Source organism: Rhea pennata, chromosome 9, assembly GCF_028389875.1.
Source record: "Rhea pennata isolate bPtePen1 chromosome 9, bPtePen1.pri, whole genome shotgun sequence".
NCBI lineage: Eukaryota > Metazoa > Chordata > Aves > Rheiformes > Rheidae > Rhea > Rhea pennata.
Window position 1 is genome coordinate 10,929,812 of NC_084671.1, and position 19,186 is coordinate 10,948,997.

A 19,186-nucleotide genomic window follows, 5' to 3' on the forward strand; every position below is an offset into this window, starting at 1 on the left:
AGGGGGCCTTGGGGGGAGCGAGGGAAACACAAATTGGGGCACAAGCAGGGGCTCCTGCTGCTCCAAGCACAACTCCGCTCCCAGGAAACAGCTTTCCAAAGCCCAGGGTGCGCCAGGGAAACCAGGAACCAGTTTGGGGCTCATTCAAGCCCCCTGCCCTCCCACCCAAGGAAAGGAAAGGTTTTGCACCGTGTTCTGCTTTTATTTACACTGCAACCTCTGTGCTGATGGACAGGGAGTGTCGCCCAGTGCCAAAGAGCCCACCTCACAACACACTGTCACCAGTTTGAAACGAAACACACACAGCAGCGGCACGGAACGAGGCCTGCATGGGGAAAAGAGCATGGATCTGGGCCCAGGCCCTGGGCGAAGACAAGATCTTGCTCCCTCCCTGATATAAACACAAGGCTACGGGGAGGAAAGCGAAACCAAAACTCTCTCACCCTCACTTCCAAGGGGCTCAGTGAAAAGACAGGGGTCACTGTTAGCAGCAAAGGCCTCACTCCCCTCTAGGGGGGCAGAGGGGAGGGCAGTATATTGACAGAGCTGAGAGGAAAAACATCTTACAGGCATCTGACTAGTGGTTAGCTGATTAGAAAAAAATGGAAAAAGGAAAAAAGCATAGGTGGAAGGAAAAAAAAAAAAACAGGGGAGATCAGCTTCTCTCCTGCCCTTCAGGGCACTGTGAATTAAAAGCAGGGATGGGGGAGGCCCAAACTTCTTCCCTTATCTCAGCAGAGCAGCAGCTCCAGGTGTAGCATTTCCAGTGGGCCCAGAGCCGGGGCCAGCCCTGGCCCGCAGCAGCATTTGGGGGCACCACGCAGGTGGTGCCCACAAGGAGCAATGCTCGCTGTGTGTCCCCAGCCACACACAGCACTAGGCCCCGCACTCTCCTCCCCCTCTGCCTGACCAGGCCAGGGCAGGAGAACGGGAGGGGCTGAGCAGGGGCCATCCAGTTCCTTTCCAGTCCCAGGAGGGAAGGGCATTCAGATGGCAGTCTGATGGCACGGCTGATGGTCCATGGGGGCAGCGGCGTCCTCAGGCGCTCTGCCAGGCACAGTTCAGATGGACACTAAAGGGGCCAAACTTGGCGCTCCAGCCCACTCGTGCAGTCTGGCTCCCGCCTCCTTTATAGGAAGCCCTCCTTCCGGAACTGCGCCTTCAGGATGTCTCTGTACTGGTCGAAGCCTCCTTCGATGCGAGTCACAGTGGCATTCTCGCATACCCACAGCTCTTGGCACACCAGGCGGATGAAGCGCTCATCATGGGTCACCAGAATTACACCACCCTGTAAAAGCACAAAGCACAGAAAAGTAACTTAGAGGACTCCAGGGCTCTAGCACAAGCTGGGGCTGTGGCACAGGGGATCCAGTTCACAGTGATGTGCAGAAGTCTAGCCTGGCTGCAGAGGATGTCAGGTTTTCACCCATTTCAGGGAAAACAAAATTCTAGAGTACTTCCACTTTTCAAGCAGTGAGCTAATTACAGCCTAGCATCTCCTTCCTTCACATGGGATAGAGACATCATGTAGGGAGAGGCACATGAAGCAAGAACATATTTTGCTTTGCTTCTTGGAGCAAGTGCAGAGTTTGTTACTGGTTCTGCAGATCTCTGATAAGCTTCAAGGACAGAGAGCCCAGGTGCAGTCAATAACAAATCTAAAGTTGACTGGACAAGGCCCTGAGCAACCTCATCTAAGCTGGCTCTGCTTTGAATAAACAGAAGGACCAGAAACCTCCGGAGATTCCTTCCAACCTCAGCTAAGCTTTTCTTTTGTAGGAAAACTCACCCAACCTGGACAGCTATAAAATAGCAAGAATCAGGTTCATCACAGTGGGATCTGCAGGCTGAGTCTTTGGAGATCAAAACTTTGCCTCCAAGAGGGCCCCCAAGCAGGGCTGATTGCTGCACGCAACAACACAAAAGCACGTGAGAAATCACAGACTGGCTGAGATGGAGGACAAGCTGCTTTCTAGTATGCTGTCCACCTCTCTCAGCCACTCAAAGTCCATACATGAAACAAACCACCAAGACAGACAGCTACAGAAGAAATGCAACAGATTCTTCCCACCATTTGTCACAGACTTGAAGCCACCTCTGGTATTGTAGCGTTCACCTTTGCCTGAGATACCAAGTAACCCCAGCTGGAGGCTGCAAGGAGTGTTGAGAAAAATGGAAAATGTCACTTGGAGAACCTTACCCGGAATTTATTCAGTGCCTTTGCCAGTGCTTCAATGGTTTCCATGTCCAGGTGATTTGTTGGCTCATCTAGGATGTAGAAGTTTGGACTGGAAGAGAAGGCAACTCTGAGCGTTGCATTAGAACACACACAGGCTGACACCTGCACCCTTTAGCGCTGCAAGAACCTCTACACAGGGCAGAAATCCAGGCTTCTGCTCTAGCCACTCAGAGCCGTAGCTGCAGGCATTTCTGTGACCCCAAGATCTGCGTCGCCCAGCTCTGGGGGCAACTTTTAAATCTAAGAGCTCAAAGCAGCAGGAGAAAGCCACTTGCCTCTTTCCACGCAGTCCCTGCAGGGTGACATTTTCCCTCCCCACACAAGTCCCAAAGACTGGGTTTCCCAGAGAGCAGAAGGTCCTTTGACACCTGCCTTTCCTCCAGTGAGGCAGGTTCCAGGGATGCACCCATATAAAAATTAACAGCATCTGGGAGAAAATTACCAGGGCATAGTCATCTGGGCAAAGGCCACTCGACTCTTCTGACCTCCAGACAGGCTGGCAACAGGGCGCACGGCCAGCTCCCCCGAAACACCGTAGCTCCCCAGCTGATGCCGGTACTCCTCCTCTGTCTTCCCTGCAAGAGCGTGTCACAACACAGCTGTGGCACATGAGCACCCGAGAGCCTCAGGCCTGCCTGGTGTGACACAGGATCCTTTGCTGTGACCTCAGTCCTGCGCCATGGCCAGGCAGCCTGTGTGGCACTAGCAGGACCGGGGAGGAATTCAACAGCAACTTTAAGGCAATTCCCAAGCAGAGGGTTTGTGAGGGAACCTGACTGACACAATCAGGACAGGGGCTGCAGGACTCTGGTTGACTCCAAGTGACACTGCCCTGAATTCTCTGTCATCAAGTTACATAACATCAAGTTGTGGAGATGGAAGCTGGAGGTTTTGGCAGTTGGAAGACAGGAGGGCAGGTGAAGCTAAAGCTTGTTCTGTGACTGTGAAAGGAAAGTGGTTCACAAAGCAGATACCTACCTCTGAGGCATGGCTATTGTGGAGCACTAGCCTGAGAGCTGCAGGCTGCTGGCCACAGATCTTGTGTCAGGTTGATAGCCCCTCCTGTGAACTAGCTTAGTTTTTTTAAGGCAGGCATCTGAACTTGTGCTTGACATGAGGACTTAACCCAGAGCAAAAGTTATCTCCCTGAAATACTTAAGTGACAGAGCCTTCTACTCAGACAACACCACAAAGAGCCTGGCATCGCCCAGCTCCCACACTAGCCCAGATCTCCTGGCACCTCTGAAACTTACCTGGGAACTTCTTTGCCAGTAACTCTACAGCACTAATGTTCAAGTCCAGCTGATCCACATGGTGCTGGCTAAAGTAGCCAATTTTTAGGTTTCTGCAAAACGAGAGAGATTAGGCATTGATACTTAAGCCCTGTAACCACAGCCCTCTCAGCCGCAGCTACAGGAGGGGGCACATGCATGGGTGTGCAGGACCCATCCCTGTCACTTGGGCAGCTATCGCTCCAGAACACAGCCCATCTGCACCATTCCTCCCTGTCACCCCAGGCCATCCCACCGGCTACCTGTGAGCATGTCTGATTCCTCTGACTGGTGTCAGCTCCCCCATTAGGATCTTTAGCATGGTTGATTTGCCGGCTCCGTTCTCCCCAACCTAGAGAAGCAGCAGCAGCATTGGAGAACATGAAACCCATGAAAGTATTTCAGAGAGGGGGGCTAGAGATCAGGGAATTTCAAATCTCAGATAATCAAGCTATAGAACAGGGTAGGATGAGACTCTAACCAGTGGCTCAGAGCTACCTGGAAGCTGCATTTCCATCACTGAGGAGCAGCACAGACAGCTGTGCTAGAAAATGCTCCCACTCCAACCCATGAGCTTAGGGATTGTCCCAGACCCATTTCCAAGCGCAAGGCATCTTTCTGCTGCCCCATCCAACATAGCAGAAGCCAATGCTGCTGTCTTCAACTATCTAATAGGGAGATATAGAGAAGATAGAACCAATTTCTTCTCAGAGATGCCCAATGAAAGGATAAAGGGCAACAGGCACAAGTTGTAAATTCTAACCGGTATTAGAAAAAAAATCATCACATTGAGGATGATTAAACACTGCAACAGGTCCCAGTTTCCCCCACTCAGTGGGGGAGAGGAATTTGTCATTTTTTTGAGCTATCCAAAACTTAGCTGGACAAGCCTCTGAGCAACCTGAGCTAACATCAAAACCATCTGATTCGTCGGTTTTGAGCAGGGAGTTGGAGCAGAGACCTCCCAAGGTCCCTTGCAGCCACCATTATTCTGCAACCCCACATACCACACAGATGCGGGACTCCAGGTCAGCAGAGACAGAGAGGGAATGAAAGATGTATTGACTTGGGTTGTAATAGAAGTCTACTTCATCTAGTTGCAGGATGGGTGGGGAGAACTTCTCAAAGCCATCAGGGAACCTGGGAAGGCAGAAAGAGGTAAGACATGTCCAGGAACATCAGAGACCCTGCTCCCAGCCCCTGTCCCAGCACAACTGCTGCAAACACCTAAGGGAGGCTCCCTTCCTCCCAATGCCCTAGGGAAGGTCAGTCATAAGAAGGAGACACAGATCTACAGGTTTTGCCCCAAGGGGAACCAAGCCTGTAGGTGGGGCCCGCTCTAGGCTCTGTGTCAGAACAAGGCTGACCCGCAGGAAGCACTGGTTATCCCAGCTGGGACAGGACCCGAAAGCAGCTCACATCATGAGTGGAGTCAGTCCTCTTCAAGCAAGGGCTCAGGAACACTTACTTCATTATCACCTCAGACTCCTTGTCCACAGGTTTCAGCTCTGGCCTACAAAAGAAAATGACACATAACTGAGGTGTCCTGCACTGTGCATCTTTCCCCCTATCAAAAGCCTCAATACAGTCTCCAGCCGTGCAAAGCCTTATCCTAATACAAGCCTCCAACCAGAGACAGACACTCAAAGCCCAAACAACTCCCACCCTCCAGATACACATTATCTTTCAGGTCCCCTTGGAACATCTCTGTTCCTCTCTATAAGCACTGCCCCCTCCCGATCTCCAGAGAGGAGAGGGACAGGCACTCACAGCTTCTCCAACAGCTTAAGCTTGCTCTGCACTTGGGATGCCCGGTTGGCATTGTAGCGAAAGCGGTCGATGAATACCTAGGAGAGAGGAGCATCAGAGTCACAGTCTGTTTGGCCCCAGCCACGCTGCTCTGCTGCTAAGGCTCCTGCAAAACCAGTGTCACTGCTATGGCTCATCTCAAGACTGAAGAGCAGCAAAAACTCCAAGAGCAGAGATTACTGGAAGTGGGGCAACTTGCGAGGCTCACCAGAAGCACAGAGAAAGGTACAAGACTAGCAGAACACGCCCAGACACTACTGTTTTCTCACAGTACCTGGATATGTTCACGGTACTGCTGCTGAGCTTCATACTCGCGCTGCTGGTTCTTCAGTCGCTCCTCCTTGATCTTCATGAAGTTCTCAAAGTCTCCACGGTATGTATCCAGCCGCTGTGAGTGCAGGTGGATGATGTCCGTGGCCACAGCATTCAGGAAATTCCTGTCGTGGGACACCACTAGGATGGTTGACTGCCAAGTCTGGAGGAGACAGAGACACCTGAGCCACACTATGCATTAGTATCATCAAGTCAGAGTATGGGACTTGGCCCCACCACCCAGCAAGGCAAGCCACCAGGCTGGAAAGATGTGTCCATCCACCAGCTGGCAAGTCCAGCACCAGGCCAGAGCTTCTGACACCTCACAGCAGCCCTGACCAAGCTTTGCTCTGCCCCAGGGCCTATTGCCACCCCCTTACCTGCAGGTAGTTCTCAAGCCACAAAATGGCCCTCACATCCAGCATGTTTGTTGGCTCTAAGGGAAAAGAGAGAAGCACTGAGGTCAGGAAGGATAAGGATGGCTGCATCACGCTTCTTTACACAGCAAAGGCTAGTGGTCAGCATCCTGAGGTGGGGAGCTTCTCCCACAACTCAGGGAGCGTGAGTCAGGGGAACTCGAATATATGGGTCAGTGGCACTGGGGCCAGGGCTCAGCCAGGGGTGCTCCCTGCAGCCAATACTGGCCCCCTGCACCAGCGTCTAACCCAGAGCTCCACACCAAAGCTGGGCACCTCTGCAGGATACCAGCTGAGCCCCAGCTCCAGCAATGTCTCCTGCCTCATTCCCTGTGGTGAAGAGATTCTCCCCCTGCAGCCAGCTAGAAGCCAAGGTCCCATTGCAGGGATGGAGGGAAGAAGGGGACCATCTGGAGCAGGATGACATGCTGATCCCCTTGCTGAGGCATAGGGCAGTCTCTCAAGATAAGGAGAGCTCTGCTGAGCTCAGTGGGAATGGCTGCTTGAGCAGATTTCCCAGCTGGAGACAGCTCCTCTTCGTCCCCCGCTCCACCCCTACCATGCCACAGGAGCACGGACAGCCCTGCTAGCACAGGCTATGTCGCAAAGGGCTATTTTGAGCAGGCAGTTAAAGGCCATGCTCCATTCCCACCCCCAGCAAGGGCACAGGCAGGCCTAGCAGTGGTGTTACAGGGGATTCACAGTATCGACTTACCATCCAGCAAAAGGAGATCTGGCCTAGAAAGACGGGTATCAGAAGCAAAAAGAGCACAGGGTTAACGCAGAGCACGTTTCACTACACACAGAACTGCAACGCCTCAAACACTCCCCACCCTGAGGCTGTGCTGAGAGGATCCCCCAGCCAGCGCCCCTGCACTTCTGACAGCAAGAAGGGTTAAGCTCATAGCAAATCACTGGCACAAACACCTAGACACCTACCTAGCGAAAAGGGCTCTGGCTAAAGCCAGTCTCATTCTCCAGCCTCCGGAAAACTCTCTGAGGAGAGAAGAGGTTGCACAGAGGGGATGTTAGTGTTTAATGTAAAAAACCTTTGAGCTTGCCTGCCTGCCAGGGTCCCTGCTCCCACATTCCTACACAGCCCTTTAAGCTCTGCTGTCACCCAAAGATGGCTTGTTTCTGTAGAGATCATGGATACAGCATGAATTCTGTCAGGCTCAGCTCCTCTCCAGGCCAGGTGGCTTCATACCCCCTGGGCAAGGGACTGCATCAGAAGTGCAGAAATAGACCCACAGCCTCCTGCAGGGCTCCCCTCCCACAGTTACAGCCGCTCTCCCTGTGTCAGGCGAAGGCATGGCCACAGCAGTGCCTGGAAGTTTGCTAAGAGAGAGATAACCCTGCTGGCCACCAGGGCTGGGACACAGGATCTCTCCAGAACCATTATATTTTGACACCCAGAGCCTGGAGACTTACTTGGTTGTCTGTTGTTGCATCTTTGCATTGAAGCCCAGCCCAGCGAGAATGACAGATGCCCTGGGGAAAAGGAAGAGAACTGGAACCCACTTATACCATTGGAGCTGCAGAGCACAGTCCAAGTTCCCAAACCTGCAGTCACTGTGGAGGATCTCTGCTACATGGTTTAAGGCTGCTCTGGGGCAGGAAAAAAACCCAACAGCAGCACTTGCTTGCAAAATGCAGCTCAGCAGGGCGCAGCATCCACATGGAGTCGCAGGTGATTCACAATAAGAGACCAACTTCAAAGCTTTTGGCTCTTTGGCCAGAAAGAAAAGCACTGCCATCAACATCCCATAAATCTCCCCCAGACACCAGGAACCTGGGGAGGTCTGAGAGAAGGAGCAGCATAATGCAAGCCATTGGCAGCAAAAAAAAAATCCCTCCAGCCTCTGGAGAAAGCTCAGTTACTCCCAGCCCAGTAGGGCAGTGATGGAACAAGAAAGAAAAAAAACAGCATTACGGAGAGCCCATTGTGCTCACGTGGTGGATCCCAAGGCCACAGTGTCACCTCTCCACACCACATACCCCAAACCACTGCCCCAAACTAGTGATACAGATAGATGGATAGCAGAGCCTGCAGGACTTTCTCACCTTGCTGGTGCCTTGTCTGCCTCAATCTCCTCCAACTTTGCATAGATCTCCGATAGCCTGGCACCTTCTGTCCCTTCTCCCCTGGAGAAGCACAAAGAGGAGCACATGGGACTGACTGAGGTCAAGGTTTGATTGCTAGGGGTGGCTGATTTGCCCAAGCAGAACTAAAGTGGGTGAAATGCAGCCCAGCTCTGCTGGAGCCTTCCACTGGAAGGGAGAGCTCTCAGAACAAAACACTACTGTCAAGAGATTGTAGAAGGGCTGTAGAAGCCCAGATGCAGTGTCTCACCTGCCAGCATTAACCCTGGCTGTCAGTTCCCTCTCCTCCCGCAGCAGGCTCTCGCGCGTAGTGTCACACTCCAGCACACTGTGCAGGGCCGGCGTCTCGTCGCCTGCCACCTCCTGCTCCACATGCAGGATGCTGATATGCGAGGGGATGCGCAAGCTCCGGCTGGCAATCATCTTCAGCAGCGTGGTCTTGCCCAGCCCGTTCCTGCCCACCAGCCCATAGCGCCGTCCGAATGCCAAGTTCAGGTCTGCCCCCGCGAGTAAGACACTAAGGCGAGAAAACAGGCAGGTAGCTCCTGCTCAGATTGTCTCATGGAGAGAGAGGCAACCGGCAGCCACCTGCCCCAAGCAGATTTCAGGCTGAACAGGGGCCAAGCAATCATTGGAGGCTTTTCCTGCCCAGAACTGACAGGATTAGGTGTCCACCCTGCTCCCAGATCCTTCCCACATCCTCTGTCATTCCCGACCACTTTTTGATCCAGTCTCATCACCCCAGCCAGGGCAATCTGCACTCACCGCTCGCCAAAGGACACATCGAAATTCTCGATGCGCACATCATATGACTTGTTCTTGCCTGATGACTCCATGCGGGTCTCCTTCTTGCTGGCAGCTTGGCTGGCAGATGCCTCCTCAAGGACTCTGCAGGCAGGCAGAAATACAGAGAAGGGACTTCAGCAGAAAATCTCTGACTTGGTCAGATCCAGGCATACTCAGCAAAGCTGGCTGCGGGTGTTTCCAGGCACTGTCCCATGCTCACAGAGGACCAGAAGTCTTTAGGGAATCCCGCTCCATCCTCTTGTCCTGCTTGGCTTTCAGCCTAGCTTCTGCCTTCTCCAGTTTCTTGGCATTTACCATCTAGGGCACAAAGAACAGAATTTAAAGGAGAGAGAGCATCTTCAGCAGAAGTGCAAAGAGCCAGACTGCAAGAGAAAGAGAGATAAATCCCTCGTGCCTGGAGGGAAGGAGGGCAGGAGGGAGGTAGGACAGGGGAACTGGGACAGATTCAAGTACAATTTAGGGAGGCTGACCAGGCCAGGCAGTTGGCTCAGGAATGAAGTCCTAAATCAACCTATTATACACAACAGTTTTGCCCTAGCAAGGCAAATGGTTTGGCTGACCCTAACTCTGCTCTTCCTCGCAGCCAGTGTGTCTAGTTTCAGGAACCTGGGTCAGCCAAGTCACTTTTGCTACAACATCTGGCATTCCAGTACCTGTTCTACTACACCCTCTGCCTACCCTCACCATGGACGTTATTCCTATCCCCAGTATGTTAAACTCTGGCCAACGTGCAACAAACTTGAGTTAATCAGTACATCAATCAAGACAGAGATGAAAAGCATTTAACTGAATCTAAAGGCAAGAAGGAGCCAAATGTTTTAACCTGGCCTCTGGTCTTAGCTAGCCTTTCTGTCCACTGCAGCTTACTCCTGGGTCAAGTCAAATATTTGTGGCTGACCAAGAACACGCCTAGATATTTCTAGGCAACTCTTCAGCCATTGGAGCATCTTACAGACCTGCATGCTAGAATGAAGAGTGCCTTGTTACTGGATTTGTGGCCCAGTACCTACAGATAGACTGAATCACTCTGTAAACTAAGCTGCACGCCTCAAGTCTCCCAGAAAGGCCTTCTTCTAAAACCTGAGGGACCCCCCAGGTCTTCTCTGAATCTTCTCCAGTTTTTCTGACCATCCCTTTTGAGTCATGGACAGGAGAAACAGTCAGTAAACCAAGCAACAACTACTCCGGTGCCAAAACAAGCAACAGCATCCAGCCTTCACCTAACCCATTCAGACATGCAGGGATCAAGTTAGGTCTCAGCCGCCAAGCTGCGAGTTCTTGTGCTCAGCATGTTACCCCAGGAAGGGAGAGCTCCACAACAGACCAGCCTGGTGGAGAAACTGTCCAGCTGGCAAAGCTATTTCCACCTTTGCTTTGCAGATGCACAACCATACCTCTCAAAAACACACGTGTGCCCAACACAGATGGCAACCCAAGTCATCCTGAGCACATACACAGTTCATTAGAAAAGACATTTTGATTTCCTACAGGTCACAGAGTAGTTACTTCCAAACTTCTCTGCTCTTGAAATCATGACAACCACAGCCTGTTGCAGGACTTACAATCTCCATGCAGCAGCTCTCTGGAAAACAGATGCTCCATGCTCACTAACAACTCGTAATATCTTGACATTTAATCATTAGCCAGGACTTTCTTCCTCATTGAGTATGATATGAAGTCATGCTGATAGATTCTAATTTCTCAAGGGCCACATAGTAGGAGCCAAAGGTCCTTAGGAAGTCAAAGAAGCTGCACTCTGAGCACTACCATTGCATCAACCATACTTGGAAGTTCATTAAAAAGTTACAGCAAAATAGATCCTGTGAATTAGCACGCTGTTGATCCTCTCTACTGCCCGAGAGCAAACAGTTTCCCAAAATACAGTGAAACTCTGAAGTGAAAGAACAGTTACGTGCAGGTGTGCAGCTAGCCGCAACGGCTCCCTGCCCTGGCTGCTCACAGAGGGAGAGGTGACCACGCGGAGCGGGGCAGGCGCAGCCCCGATGTTACTTGTCTGTTCCCCTGCAGACTGTGCGGGAACAAGGACAACTCGGCCCTCTGCTTACCGAGGTCTGGTCTCTCTTCAGCAACAGCCCTGGCAACAGGTCCACGCTGGCATCTGCAACAAGTCGCACAGTGAAAACATAGCCCAGAGAGGCTCCAGTCAGCGCTGTCTTACACCTGCCCTCGAACGCGCGTGACTTCTCCCTCCCCTATGTGACGGGGGGACCCAAAGGACGGCTCTTGCCCTTCTGAAGGAGACGGCCCCTCGCAAGCGGCCAGGGGCTGAGAAGGACTGCCCCAGAGCGACAGCCAGGTACAGGAGCACCCTGCGCCCCAAGCCCGTCCTCGCTGCGTGCCCCTGCTGCCCCCGCCAGCGAGGCCGCGCCGGAGAGCCAGAAACCTCCCCGCCGAGCCGGGGCGCCACGGCCCTCGGCGGGGGCTGCTCACCGTAGCTGTCGGCGATCTGCGAGAGCTGGATGGGGGCGTCCAGCAGCACCTGGCTGCAGCACTGGGCCCTCCGCTCGTCCCTGTGAGAGAGGAGGAGGAGGTGTGTGTGTGGGGGGGGGGATGGGGCGGGGCGGGGCCGGGCCGGGCCGGGCCGGGCCGGGCCGGGGGGGTGGGGGCTCCTCACAGCTGCAGCGTGTTGAAGAGGCGCTGGCAGATCTCGCGGATGGCGCCGTCGTCCTTGGCGTCCTGCGACACCTCCCGCAGCAGCTCCCCCACCGCCTCCACCAGGTCGTCCACCGACTCGAAGTCGGCGCTGCCGCCGTGCAGGATCCCTGCGGGCGACACGGCGCCTGCAGACCCCGCGCGCGCGCTGTCGCGACTCCGCCCGCGAGTCGCGACTCCGCCGACAGGCGGCGCCCGCAGCCCTCCCGCGCCCCTCCCCTCTCTCCCCCTCTCCCCGACCCGCCTCCATCCCGTCGCGACTCGGGCGCGGCCCGGCGCCGCGTGTCGCGATAGCGGCCGCGTGTCGCGACACGCGGCGGCGAGGGGCCGAGCCCCGGGGCGGCGGGCGCCGCTCACCCGTCACGTAAGCGAAGACCTCGCCGTCCAGGTCGGGGAACTCGCTGCGGAGGATGTCGGCGCAGGACGCCATGGCGGACGCGGAGCCGGAGCCGGAGCCGGAGCCGGAGCCGCCGCCGCCACACGGAGCGCGGCCGAGCGGACCGGGCGGAAGCGACGGCAGCGCGCGCGGGGGGCGCCGGGAAGCGGGCGGGCGGCCGCCATGCGCGCGCGGGCCGCCGGGAAATGTAGTCCGCGCGCGGCGGGGGGCGGGGCGGGGCGGGGCGGGGCGGCCCCCGCGCCGTGCAGCGCCGAGCACCGCGCACGCGGGCGGGGAGCACCAGGGCCCAGGCGGGAGGTCGGCTAAAGTGTTCTCGGGGAAGGGGGGAGGGGAGGGTAGCCCCCAGCTCCCAACCCCCCAGCACACCCCATCCTGCCCGCAAGGCAGCCCGGCGATGAGACAGAAACGAGGCCCCGCACCGCACCTTCACGGCTCCCCACACTCGCACCAAGCCGGAGTGCAGCACCCTCACCGTCCCTGTTCCTCTGGAGGAGGAGGGCGGCCAAGGCAGAGAGCAGCCTGCAGCAGCCCTGGGCCAGGCTCCTGCCATTCCAGTGCAGCCAGAGGCCAGAGCAAACTGAAAACCAGGCCCCAGGGCTAGGTCGCTCCAGCTGTCAGGTGCAGCACCCTCCTCCCCCCCCCTTTAATTTTTCCAGATGTTTAAAGGAAAAAACATAGCAGCTCGCTTAGGTCAGGCTTGCACAGAGAAGCCGAGCATCACGAAGAGGGCACTTGCAGGTCTCAGCAAGTCAGCTGACCTCCGCCCTGCCCCAGTTCAAAGCCCAGCACTGCCCAGCGTAGAGGAGCAAGTGCTGCTGGCAGCTGCAGCTCACCAGGGGAGCACCGAGGGGAAGGCTGTGCCTCCGCTCGCCCTCTTTGTACCAGGCACTAGCAGCAGGAGAAGCAGCAGCTGGAATTAAGCACTGGCACTGCTGTAAGCAGGAGCACTCCTCTTTTCACCCACCAACCCAAAGGTAGTCCAGGGCTAGGGAAGCACCAACTGCAAGGCCCTTCTTGGCAAGGGCACAGAGCACAGCCCAGGGTTTTGCATCAGAACTCCCACACAGCAGCATGGGCAGCCTTCTCTATTCTACATACTTTATTAGATTCAGAGCTGGACAAATCACAAAGTGTACAAAATGGAGACCACACTACCAGAAGCAGGATTGTGGGTAGCAGCAGCATTCCTATGGCCCAGAAGCATTTGGTAGATGTGTGGAGAGGGCAGGCTGGGGCATGGGCTCTTACTGCCATCTGCATCTTAGATTCTAGAGGACAGACCCTGTTTACATCCTGACAGAGCTCAGTTGGCCCCCACTCCCTGAAGCAGGGGGGCCAAGTTTCCCATTTGGAAAAGAAAGACTGGCTCAAGCCAGTAGCAAGTGGGGATAAGTGCTCTAAGGACCTGAAATGCTGTGCCACCCACGTACACACCAGCAAGAGTCTAAACCCTCATCCTTTTTGGTCACAAACCTTCCCATGGCAGGACTCTCTATATTGAAGACTCTGCAAGAAATAAGAAGGTGGTGAGCTCCAGTGAACCTACCATCTCCTCTGGTGAAGGCCTGACAAACTCACCACCTCAGGCATCTCAGACTGGCCAGCAACATCTACCACAATAGCAATAGCTAGTACAGAAGCCAGGGTAACTTCAACTCAGATTTGTCCAGTCTATGTTTAGGTCTATTCTACGAGTACATATGCACAAGAACTTCAAAAATACTAGGATATGATGCAAGTAGTGAGACACCAACAGAAGAGGAGTTTAATGGTGGACGTTCCCTAGAAAGATCATGAGAGGATGGGAGTTAGACTAGCCCTTCCCCACCCTGGGCCAGAAAGCAGGAAGCTGACAGCATCCCTGTACATGACTGGGTTCTGAACTTCAGCTGCAGCATGGGTGGTAACTGAGCACAGGCAGGTGAGTCCATTCCCAAGGTGAGCCACAAGGTCTTTCAATCTGTAGAGGGGCCAGGCAGATTTTCTCTGAATGTACTTGAAGACTGAGGAGACATGTAGGATGGCTTGAAGAGGGAGCCCACCAGCTTGCTGAGGCTAGCATCTGGTCTCGTAGATCCCACTCCTGCCAATGTACCTCACCCATTTTATCACATCGTGGTCACTGTAGTTCAGCTTTGGCTCAAAGACTTTCAGGTAACGCACCTTCAGCCCAGAGGGCGCAAATGGGACCTATTGAGAAAGGGAAAGGCAATGGAGAGCATTGGAACAGAGGTATAAGATGGGCTGCGCACAGAACAGCCTGAGAACTTCCAGCCAAGCATCTAGGAAAGGGAACAGTGACTGAGTGCGTCTCTCTATGCTCTGCATGTGTGGTTACAGACTGCATTGGTCTTAAGGGCAGTTTTCTTCCATTAACTTCGCCACCTGTATGGCCTAAGGCTAGGAAGAGTCAGAGCAGTCGGGACAGGGAGGTCTCAGACCTGAGCAGTTCCCATGAGGGCAGAAGGGACTGACAAAACTTCTCCAAGGTTAGCTGCACCCTGGAAGGCAGACCGACTCACCTCAAAGTTCATGGAGATCGGGGGCCGAGCCCACTTCTTCTTATCATTGGTGGGCAGCAGCTCAATCTCTGCACTGATCTGGGATTCCTTCATTCCAGCCATACGTTTAATCCTGTCAGAGAAAGCCCGGAGGTGAAGAAACACCCAAGTCTAATCGCTAGGTGCGCTCAGTGCAGAGGCACAGAACTGAGCCTCTGCCTCCCCAAGCTCTGCTCCTGTCCAACCATGCTCACTTACTTCCAGACGATGGCATTTTCACTGGCCTTGTACTTTGCCTTCCCTTTCATACAGATGACTTGCACTCCACTGGTATTGAGGGGGGTTGGGATCCGGACCTGGAAGGAAGAGTCTGGTGAGCAGGGCAAGGAGACTGCAGCCTGACCACTCCATGCAGGCTCACAGGAAGACTACCGCTTCCCAGGACACTGCAGCTGCTGTCCTGGCCCCTTGGCCTTCTCTCTCTCTCTCTCCATATCAGGGCCCAGAATACCTCAGCTACCATAAGACATCACAAGTTGGCTCTCTAATTTCTTGCATTGGAGTAAAGGCTTAAACAAGCTCATAAAATCCACAAAGATCTATGAGGAACAGGGCAGAGCCCTTCGGTTCAGGATGCAGATGTGCAGCAGGAAACCTTTCTAGAGTCAGATGAGTTCAGGCAGGATGCAGGGCTGGTTAGGGAGCTCAGACTGGGCTCTAGGCAGCCTGACTTTGCAGCAACAGCCTTTTCCCAGAGGAGGGCTAGGCTGCACATCTACTTTTCAGGCACAAGAGATCTTAAGTTTTATTTTCTTACCTCTATCTTCTGGGCAAGCAAGGAAGGTTTGAAATTTGATTTGATCACCACCTTCACTTCCAACTTGGTCCGACCCACCTCCCGCACCAGAGGGATCACACGGAAGGGAAGGATGATGTCCTTAGTGGTTCGGTATCTGTAGGGAGAGAGGCAACAGTGAACTCTAAGAAAAAGCTAGCTCTTAAGGCCTCAAATTGTACTATCATCCTAAAGAGACAGCCTTCACACACAGGAAACAGCTTAAAAGCATTAGCCAGAAAGGGAGTCGTCCCAAAAGGAAGCAGCAGTTAGATCTGTGCTGCCCTAGGACACTGATGACTTCTTGAGTCTCAGGTTTGGTATTTTGCTCCTGCAAATCAGATACAATACGCTAAAGGGTAGGGAAACCCACATCCTCGGTTATGACCAAAAAAAAAAAAAAAAAGAAAAAGAAAATGGAGCTGGGCTCCTATTGCATCCATAGAAGAAGGATTTGCTCTGTGAAAAGAAAAGAGGGGAGCACGTGCTTGCTGTTTGCTTAAGGGCAGCAAGTCTGCCTGGAGACCAGTAGCACAACTGTAGCAGCAAGCAGATGCCAGCAGACTGTTCATTCCCTATCACCGTACCTCATGAGTTCAAACTCTCCATCTGGCGGAATGAAGCTGATGCTCCTCTCTGAGTCAAATTTGCTGAGTCTCACACACTGGTGGAAAGTGCAGTCGTCGATAGCAATTGACTGTTTGCCACTAAAACATAAGACAGAGTTAACAAGTGCAAGCGGCAGCCCCAGTATCTTGATGCAGGCAGTCTGCTCAGGCAGAACTATTCTACCGAGCATGTTGCCATCACAGGTGTCCAGGAAATGGGGAGGCAGGGAGAGATTTAGGGGACAGGGGTCTGCTGGCTGAAGCTTCCTTTGTTTCATGACTGCCAAGACCAGACTTGAAGAAGCTCATTTAAAACAATTCTCTCCTTTTCCCCCAAGAGAAGAGGTTAGAGCAGCACCCTCCAGTCACAACCAGGAACGCAATGCTCAGGTCTGCCTGCCAGCAGTATCCAGGTATTGCTGGGGCAACTCTCCTAGCCCAAGCCTTCTTGCAGTGCAGTCCAAGGGACAAAAAGCACTTTCCTGTCCACAAAGCTATCCCACTGCCATACAGCTAGGAGATGCCACATTTGGAGTTGATCTGCTCAGAAACCTCCTCACAGCTGAGGATTTCAAACCACTAGCTAGTGGTTTGACTCGAGACAAATCTTCCTCCTCAAACCAGTGTGGCAATCGGTTTGCTGGGTACAAGAATACCTTGCTACAAACACTTTCATGTTTTTTATTTCTAAAATCTAGACAGCTAATGTCTGTGCAGTTAGGTGAACTGGACTAACCTGCCAGTACTCAACCTGCATTGAGTTTCAGTATGACAGTATCTTCCTCACTATAGGTTCCAGAGTTAGCTCAAGAATGCCTCTCAAGTGCTGAGAGGAGCTAGAAAACGAGAAGGAGGTAATAACAGAAGAGGCAGTAGTGTAGAGAAGATGCGGCAATGTAGGATTATGGCACAGGCTGCCTCTACTGGTGTGAGCAGCAGTACAGCCATTGAAGTGCACAGAGACAGTATAAGCAACATGGGCCTGTTCAGCCATACCAAGACCCACCATTATCTGCACATGTGGGAAATGGACCATGTCCAGGCTGAATAGTTGTTTAGTTAATGCAGCCCAGTGGTGCAGCTTGCGCTTCATAGGTTAATCTTTTCTAATCTATTGCCTGGAAGACAGCCAACATCAGCAGACTTGTCCTCTGGTTTCTTTTGAATGCAGCTGGACTTTCCTAGCACTAGGTCCAGGTCCCAAGCAGCGTTACTCAGAGGCCTGGTACTGCCACATGCTAGATGCCAAAACAAGTAACAGCTGCCCCTTTTGATCACCTCATTACTAAACGTTTCTGGACAGTGACATTTCCAAGTTCTTGCCTACAGGAGAGCCACAGTTGGGGAGAGCCACCCAGCAAGTGCCTCAGCTCTATCCTGCTTCTGTAACTCAAGAACAAGGCACATTTACAGGTGAAAGTGCACATACAGCACAAATGTTTTGGGACAAATAGTGTTACTGACCATTCAAAAGCTTATGCAGATGACATTTTCACTGATATTTCCCTACTGGCCAGTCCCTGAGACTGAGTCCATTTTACTAACTAGATCCACATACCGGAAAGATGAATTAAAGGTGACAGTGAAGCGATAGCTCTTGGCTTGGTTCCGAGAGAAAAGGCAAACAACAGCTTAGCTCAGTTTACATCATGGAACCATTATGGAAAGTGTCTGAGATCTGATTTACATGCACAAATCACAGCAATAAACAGGGAGGGAAGCAGAATGTACACACAGCTGAAGCAGATTATCTACCTTCCCAATTCACTGGGGGGCAGCCAGAAAAAGAAAGTCACAAACAGTCAGTAGAAGAAAAATAGCAGTTCCTTTGCTCTGGTCTCTTCACCCTAAGCAATAAGGCTGGAAAACGCATAAAGCCTGTCTTCAGCATAAGACAGGTACTGACTGAGGCACAGCTGGGAATGAAGGCAGCTGGCTCCCAGAGGCTGAGCCTCCAGTCCAAATTGCTGCTCATCATCCTAGGTCAGCAGAAGGGACTTATCCAGACATTAGTCCTGTTAGCTGTTCTACTTTGTAAGAACAGTCTGGGTACAGCATTTTATGGCCAGAGGGGCTCCTTCACTGTTTCCTGGGAGCAGTGCTATATATTCTGTAAGGGCCTCTGTACCAATTAGAGCTGCTAGAGACAAGCTCTAGGAGAATCTTTGAGGGGGAAGGCTTCCAGTTGCAAGAACGTCATACTTAGTACTGTATTTGAGTCTTAATACTTCAAGAAGAATGACAACCCAGAAGATCCCAATGCTCCTCACACTTGCCCAAATACAGGTGTGAAGTCAGACACCTAAGATGACACTTCACCTGTGTGCAATAGCCCTACTATGGAGAAGCTCTCTATATCAAACCCCCAAGTTGTTACCTTGCGAGATAACTGACCTACCCAGAGGGAAAAATGAGCAGTAATACCTGAAGGGAAGAAAAGATGAGCTTCGCGTACCAGATCAGAACAGCTACTAAGTGCTGCCCTTTCATAACGGTCCCTGGTGTCAAGGAGTTTTTACCCCAACATTTCTTACCTTTTCCCCGTTTCATCCGCAGTCCCTTTGCCCTGTTTTTCAATGACAATCTTGTCATTCATGCCAAACTTGCACTCTGGCATTCCACTCAGATAGCTCTTCATCACTACTCTGCCAGAGACATGGGCACTCAAAACCTGACCTGGCATAGAGAAGAGCACAGTTCAGAATACATACAAGTCCCCACTCATGACCCTGGAAGGGGAGAAGAGTGCCAGCTTAACACCTCCCACTTACCCTGGGGGGACATTAGAAGATTCACACTCTCCAGCACATCAAGAAAGAGTTCATTGCGACGATATTTGATCCCTTCACGTCTCCATCCAATCTGTCCGGTCACCTGGCTGGTGATCTGGGACTGCTCTTCCTTAGTCTGAGGGGAAGGAGATGACATCTTAGACCTCTAGATAAATACAAAGACTAAGAAGCTTGCCCTAAATTAAGAAGCAGCACGTGCCATTTACTGTACATAGCTGCTTTTACCACTTAAGATGTGGGTGCTGTCACACGTCCAATGATTTGATCACCAAAAAAGCGCTCAGCACGGTGAATTCTATGCCTAACTAACAATCATTCCTGAAGAGAGCACAGAACTGCTGTCTGTTTGTTAACTAGTCTACCAGGCCACACTTAAGGTGTGGGAGGGTAAAGGCTCCATTAATGACTTTCAAATCATGTTCA

General features: G+C 52.7%; 2 protein-coding genes across 5 annotated transcripts in view; both read right to left on the bottom strand.

Moving 5' to 3' along the window:
• Nucleotides 1-181: 181 nt before the first annotated feature.
• Nucleotides 182-12,115, bottom strand: ABCF3 (ATP binding cassette subfamily F member 3). 2 transcript variants are annotated; one of them, XM_062582838.1, is made up of 21 exons: nucleotides 11,988-12,115; nucleotides 11,593-11,740; nucleotides 11,409-11,488; nucleotides 11,024-11,076; nucleotides 9,157-9,254; nucleotides 8,916-9,038; nucleotides 8,401-8,667; nucleotides 8,112-8,192; nucleotides 7,479-7,538; nucleotides 6,987-7,043; nucleotides 6,763-6,785; nucleotides 6,012-6,067; nucleotides 5,594-5,794; nucleotides 5,281-5,357; nucleotides 4,979-5,023; nucleotides 4,518-4,650; nucleotides 3,774-3,862; nucleotides 3,493-3,584; nucleotides 2,682-2,814; nucleotides 2,201-2,288; nucleotides 182-1,288 (listed from the first exon to the last, which is right to left on the bottom strand). In XM_062582838.1, exons 1-21 carry the CDS (start codon nucleotides 12,058-12,060, stop codon nucleotides 1,130-1,132), a joined length of 2,136 nt encoding a protein of 711 aa, XP_062438822.1. In that variant the 5' UTR covers nucleotides 12,061-12,115; the 3' UTR covers nucleotides 182-1,129. The 2 variants fall into 2 exon arrangements, with proteins under 2 accessions (XP_062438822.1, XP_062438821.1); XM_062582837.1 differs by having other exon boundaries at nucleotides 11,593-11,758.
• Nucleotides 12,116-13,108: 993 nt separating this feature from the next.
• The window catches only part of AP2M1 (adaptor related protein complex 2 subunit mu 1), a 31,013-nt gene continuing 24,935 nt past the window's right edge, over nucleotides 13,109-19,186 (bottom strand). For all 3 annotated transcript variants that reach the window (XM_062582589.1, XM_062582588.1, XM_062582590.1), the window contains 7 exons: nucleotides 18,743-18,878; nucleotides 18,506-18,647; nucleotides 15,951-16,070; nucleotides 15,346-15,481; nucleotides 14,787-14,884; nucleotides 14,550-14,661; nucleotides 13,109-14,217 (listed from right to left, as the gene is read on the bottom strand). In XM_062582589.1, the coding sequence (XP_062438573.1) occupies nucleotides 14,083-14,217; nucleotides 14,550-14,661; nucleotides 14,787-14,884; nucleotides 15,346-15,481; nucleotides 15,951-16,070; nucleotides 18,506-18,647; nucleotides 18,743-18,878 (879 nt within the window). In that variant the 3' untranslated portion in view covers nucleotides 13,109-14,082. The remainder of the gene's footprint in view (nucleotides 14,218-14,549; nucleotides 14,662-14,786; nucleotides 14,885-15,345; nucleotides 15,482-15,950; nucleotides 16,071-18,505; nucleotides 18,648-18,742; nucleotides 18,879-19,186) is intronic.

Excerpts from the sequence above, each read along its gene's own strand:
- ABCF3 (XM_062582837.1), bottom strand. The coding sequence starts at position 12,060 with ATGGCGTCCTGCGCCGACATCCTCCGCAGCGAGTTCCCCGACCTGGAC. Across the intron at positions 3,863-4,517 it reads TGGAGTCCCGCATCTGTGTG|GTTGGGGAGAACGGAGCCGG; the intron begins GTATGTGGGGTT and ends CTGCTTCTCTAG. Across the intron at positions 2,289-2,681 it reads GCCCAGATGACTATGCCCTG|TCCAAACTTCTACATCCTAG; the intron begins GTAATTTTCTCC and ends CTTCTCTTCCAG.